This window comes from Pyxicephalus adspersus, chromosome 11 (assembly GCF_032062135.1).
Source record: "Pyxicephalus adspersus chromosome 11, UCB_Pads_2.0, whole genome shotgun sequence".
Taxonomy (NCBI): Eukaryota; Metazoa; Chordata; class Amphibia; order Anura; family Pyxicephalidae; genus Pyxicephalus; species Pyxicephalus adspersus.
Window position 1 is genome coordinate 41223893 of NC_092868.1, and position 6344 is coordinate 41230236.

Sequence of the window (6344 nt, forward strand, 5' to 3'; positions counted from 1 at the left end):
AAACTCATATTGAACCATTTTTCCAGAATCAAATCAAATTTTTCCAGAATTGAAATCAAAGGGGGTGGGGATGGTGGTCAGTTTTTGTAGGACTGCTGGAAAAGTTATCCAGCAAAAGTCTCCATATAAAACGGAAACCCCCAACTACTACCTCTTTTCTTCTGTTAGTTTTAGGTGTAGCTTATTGTTACTTGAAGTATTTTAGACAATAGAGGTAACAATATCACAATAATATTTTTTGTATATTTTATTGTTATTTCTTATTTACACATATTCTTTAAATAAAGCAAAAAAATACCAATGAACAGTTTTTATAGTATCTCTATACTTTTCAAGTTGCTATTTAGAGCTATTTTTATCATACTGTCTACAAAAACACTAAATAAACAATATACACAAAAAATAAAGGAAAAATAAAGGAAAAACAAAGGGAATATCTGTACACCGTGAGTTAACTTACATAACGGTAGAATCATTGTCAAGGGGAAGACGCCACAGAATTTTGTACTTTTTATTAGACATTTGTCCACATTTCATGTTAACATTAGGGATAAGCGAGCAAATTTAATAAATTTGGTCTCGCGCCGAATTGGGCCATTCTCGCTTACCAAACATGTAGGCGAGAAAGGCCTTTGTAAATTCGGCCAGCGAGACAGAATTTTTGAGACCTGCAAGACCAAACGGGATTGGAGTTGTCAGCTCCGCTCCTCTGATTGTTCTTGCAGCCCTTTACTAGTTGTTTGTGTTCTTGGATAGAGTTTCTCTATCCAAGAACACAGGAGTCCAGGAACACATACTACAGGGCTGCAACAACAATCAGGGGAGCGGAGCTAATTGCTGTTGCTGCCCTGTACTAGTAGTCGGTGTTCTTGGATAGTTTCTCTATCCAGGAACACAGCGTGAGTCTCGCTGGCTGCTCATAAATGAATGCAGCCGTGGGAAAAATTCAGAGGATTTTTCCCACGGCCACGTTTATTCATAAACGCAAGCCACATGTCTCACTCTGAGAGGAGGATTACCGCGGCTGCATTTATGAATGGAGCCATGAGAATCCTCCTCTCAGGGAAGCCCTCATTTTGACCTGTAGTGCCCGGGGATCGCTCACTGACAGGAGGATTCCCAAGAATGCAGCCGCGGTAATTCTCCTATAAGTGATTTCCTGGATTACTGTTGGTACCCATCGGAACTTCGAGGAAATTCTCGCGACAATGCCAGAGGCATTCTCGCTCATCCCTAGTTAACATCAAACTATCATGTACATTTTGTTGCAGGTACACGTTATACAGTATATGCTAATAATCTTTGCTAATATAAAATAATATACAGTGGGCTTGCTTTATTAAAGTTCTCCAAGACTTGTTAATAGACTAATATGGAGTAAAGATAGAACTTGGTGATCCAGGAAACCTAGGATGGCTCTGGTCCAGGGCTAAAAACATTTGCCAGCTAATAGCAACTTATTTTTAAGAAATCCATTCCAGGTTTGCTGAATGACTCAGGTTCTACCTTCACCAGTCATTCACCAGCATTAATAAATCACGCTCATTATATCTTTGTATGACGAAATTATTCAATAATAAAACGCAAACAATATAAATGAAAGGCTTGACTGATTTAATCTTCTCTTCGTAGTAATTTCTTGCCTAAACATGATTTGATGGCAGTCTTTACCTCTTTATTTCTTAAGGTGTAAATAATTGGGTTCAGTAGGGGTGTTACAACCGTATAGAATATAGACACCATTTTATCTACTGCATATGATACTGAGGGTCTCAAATATATGAAGACACAAGGCCCAAAGAAAAGAGTGACAACAATGAGGTGTGAAGCACAAGTTGAAAACGCTTTTCCTAGGCCCTTGTCAGAGCGAGCTTTAAGTATGGTGTTGATGATGCCCATATAGGACATAAGTAGAACAAGGAAGCACAGCACAGAAATCAGACCACTGTTGGCAACAAATACTATCTCAATGATGGAAATATCTGAGCAGGCCAGAACAGACAAAGGGTGGATGTCACAGAAGAAATGGTCAATTTGGTTTGGTCCACAAAACTTCAGTTGACAGGTCATGATGATCTGAATAATGGAATGGAAAAAACTGATAGCCCAACAAACAAACTCAAGCCAACGACAGACAGTCTTATTCATAATACTGGAATAGCGTAAGGGGTGGCAGATGGCAACGTACCGGTCATAGGCCATGACTGTTAGAAGTATGCATTCTGTTCCTGCAAAGAAGTGCAGAAAGAACAGCTGGGTGATGCAGGAATTGGAGGAAATTGTATTGGTTTTGGAAAGAAAGTCAGCTAGAATTTTGGGGACGGTCACTGTGGCATAGCATAAGTCTACAAGAGATAACCTGCTTAGAAAATAATACATGGCTGAATGGAGACGGGCCTCAAAATGGACTGTCACTATGATCAACAGGTTCCCAAGGAAGATGAGAACGTAGATAATAAGAAGGAGAAGAAAAAGAACTATGCTGAGCTTCGGGAAATTAGCCAATCCCAGGAGAGTGAACTCTAATACTTTATGTTGGTTGGTGAAATTCATTTTCTTTCTCATTTATTTATTTCTAGAAATAAAATATTGATAATTATAAAATAGTAAATTATAATAATCATATAGATAAAAAACAAAAATAAGTGATATCGTGATGAATCTCTAGACAGATCCCTAGCAGAAGTAATGAGATCCTGGTTAGGTCTCATTCAGAATACTGTAACTCACAAACAGATACTAATAATATAGTAAGAATTATTTTAGGGACAGGCTCAGACAATAAATATCAGGGGAGACCGCAGGAATTCAATATGTACAGCATTCAGAAAATAAGGGAAGGAGGAGGGGGGTTATTTTTTTTTTTTAATTACAGTTATTAAGGCTCAGGAGGCCAGTATTTTTAGTGTACAGGTACTGTAAGATCAAAAACGCCGGGTCACAACTTCAATCTAGGAGAAAAGTTCACAATTTACTTAAAGAGTATGAATTTACTGACTGAGTAGTTGATGATTGGAACAGATGTTCAGCAGAAGTAGTGGGTCAGTCTACCATAGCATTTAAACATGTTTATAAGAAACATAGATAATTACCAAAATAATAGATAAAAAAATCATAAATTCATATTATTCATAACAATAATTCCTATTATTCATGTAATTAATGTATTTATTGAAAAGCATAGGATGAGAATTGCTAGTGGCACTGTGAAGGGCTAAATCCAAGGAATGTATATGTTAAGAAGCACAGTTCCAATTGTAGCCACAGATTTGTAAAGTGTAAGGTTTTCTGTTTAAGCTGGAAAGATGAAAAAAATGACACTTGCAGTGAATATTCTACACATTGCAGGGGTTAAATTCTTGTTTTTACCTGGGGAACCAGTAATAAACAATTCTACTTACCCTATGCCTTGCCCTCCAGCAGCCGGCGCTCTCCTCTTACCTCCAACACACCCAGTTGTGGGAGGGTGTCTTTACTTACAATGCAGTACTGCTGATCCTTTAATATACATGATGTCAGACCCAGCGACCGATGGACAGGGCATCTTAGAGAAGCTGATTAGAAGGGCCCAGACACAAGAAAAAGCTTGTGGGAGTGAGAGATGAGGTAGGTAAAAGTGTTCTTTTTTACTAGTATTATAGACAACCATTTAACCCTTGCGGAGAAGTCCCGCTGTAAGTGTAATTTTTAATGTTCCCTGGCATTCAGCATTGAAGCAGACCTAAACCATAACTGGGTGACATTCAGTTTGCTAAAGCACTGTGTATTATATATTGTGCATAAATATGAATACGAATACGAATACGAATTCGGCAGATCTTATTTACAGCCATTTGTCTCCATGTATTTCAGCAATGGCTGCATAGCATTTCTTAGGAAGAGTTTGCTAATGGTAAGGACAATCTCCATTAGGAGCCCATGCAACCCAGTGACAGCACAGGAACATATTTGGGAAACAGATTTCAGATTGAAAAAGGTAGCACTTGACAAAAGACCTACATGGTAGGATCACCTGTTTTTATTATTTTTTTTATTGTAAGCTGCAGATTTAAAAGAATAAAATCACTTTTGAAATTACATTAACATAAAAATATTAGATTTCTACTTTACATATTAAATATTTGCCATTGCTGACAAACTAAATATTTAAATGGTCCTTTTATTATGGCCTTTGTCGTTTGTAATAGAATATTACTACAATAGTAAAAACCACATATATAATAAATACTAATAATCATATATTGTTAATATATAATAATATAAGCATAACACGTTACTGAGCTTGAAAATATATTTCACTAAAACTTTGTTAGAATTGTTTGTAAAATAACTTTTTATTACCCCAATGTTAGAATTGAAAATGTGTATTAAAATTATATATGGATAAAAAAAAGTCTCAGCTCATGTTGAAGAGATGTAGGATTATGAAATTACTTTCTTATGGTCCTGGAAATAACAGAATTGAGATATCTGGGTAGGCAGTTCGCTGCTGAAGAGGCAGATTCTCTTGATCTTTTCACCATTTATTGCTTTTTCATAAAAGGCTTTCAGCTTGGGAGATGTTCCCTACAGTGTTATTTCACAGACGAGTCTTTCATTGCGGATCCATGGTCATTTTCATCAAGTCCCCAAAGTACCACAATTATTTTTCCACTGTACAGGTGGATCCCAAGTGTTTCTATTTTTTTTTCACAATACATGAAATTAATATGCAGGTGTGATGTGATGATACAAGAGGCTGATCGCATTAAAAAAAAAACATTGTTACTGCATTGTAAAGTTTTAACATAAATGTTTATCACAAAAGCGATGAAAAGCAAAAAAGCTGCAATACTCACTTGTTTCTGGCACTGGCTCCTGCAGTACCTTTTTATTGCCACAAGAGGTACTGAATGATGTCTAGTGTCTTTTAGCATGAAATTATGGGGCAATACTGTAAGTGCAAGGCAGCATGGACTAATTCTGTATTCTCTTTGTATTGTTGTGGAGACTTGCAAATATAAAATTTAGGGCATGGGGGACCAAGAAGTGTAGGGGGTCCTCTTGGGAGAAGCATTGAAGCTGCATGTAGACACTGAAGCCTACTGTAAAAATAAGCAATAGAATAATGAAACAGATTACTTACAGGAGATATTCAATTTAGGGGAGATGTCCAAACCATTCCTTTATACCTACTGGATTGTAAGCTCTTCGGGGCAGGGTCCTCTCTTCCTGTATTACTGTCTGTATTTGTCTGTCATTTGCAACCCCTGTTTATTGTACAGTGCTGCATAATATGTTGGCGCTATATAAATCCTGTTTAATATTAATAATAATATTACCCCTTCAGCTAGAAATTCAAAGAATAAATCTCTACTTTCTCATTGGTTCTCAGGCCACAGTTTCCATGCACTGTGCTAATGTGGGCCAACAAACTGCATGACGTTTGGAATAAATGGCTTTATATCCTTGGGCTGTATCTTGCCTATAAACAGGGGTTTGGGATGTACAATTAGCTCAAGAATGATTTTTTGTGGCCACTCTACCAAAGGAGGAATAGCACCCTTCGTTTTGGGGGATTTGTGATGGAATGAGACATGTAGACTGATTTTGTTCTAAGAAGATTCCACTGTGCTTTGCAGTGGTCCCATGGCTCAGTCCCACCTAACTATAGGATGTCTGTAAATGAGGCAATACACACTGAGATGAGATATATTGGGGGCAACATAGGTGGTACAATGAGGAGGCAGCAGTGAACATGGAGAGAAATGGGGTGGATCTGCGCATGGGTGGATCTGAACTGTGTGTGCTCCAGCTCAACTGGATTGAAGAGTTAGGATAGAAATCCAAATTGCTGATGCTGCTGAAACCAATGGTCCTTCTGACCCCCAAGTCTCTGGGCTGCCCTGTTGCCCCCACAATGATAGTTACACGACTGCACACACAAACTATAACACATACACTAATACATGCTGTACACTTAAACACGCTCCTACCTGGGCTCTCTGGAACCTCATCTCCTGTTCTGCCTTTTTGCTATGGCACCCTGCTGTTTTTCTTAAAGTGTACCTGAACTCAACATTCTCACTTTACATAAAAGGATAGACAACCTTTATATGTAAAGGAAAAATGTTGTTCATTTTTAATTTTATTTAGTGCGACATCCTTTTTAAAAAAAAAAATGGGTGCAGCACCTCTTCTTTTAGTCTTGATCGCCTAGGCAGAGCCTCCCGGGATACCTATATCACACATCACAGGAGGCTCTGGGTGCTCCTTCTGCACATGCCCTAATCTCGGACATGGGCAGAAGGGGCATTTTTTCTATTAAGGGAAAAAGATGCCGATCTCACGTAAGCACAGTGAGA

At 38.0% G+C, this 6344-nt stretch overlaps 1 protein-coding gene across 1 annotated transcript; it reads right to left on the reverse strand.

The window, feature by feature from the left end:
- Positions 1–1614: 1614 nt before the first annotated feature.
- On the reverse strand, positions 1615–2553 carry LOC140340944 (olfactory receptor 4E2-like). Its single transcript, XM_072426408.1, has one exon. It carries the CDS (start codon positions 2551–2553, stop codon positions 1615–1617), a length of 939 nt encoding a protein of 312 aa, XP_072282509.1.
- Between the last annotated feature and the right edge of the window lie 3791 nt (positions 2554–6344).

Coding starts and splice junctions, on each gene's coding strand:
- LOC140340944 (XM_072426408.1), bottom strand. CDS start 2,553: ATGAATTTCACCAACCAACATAAAGTATTAGAGTTCACTCTCCTGGGA.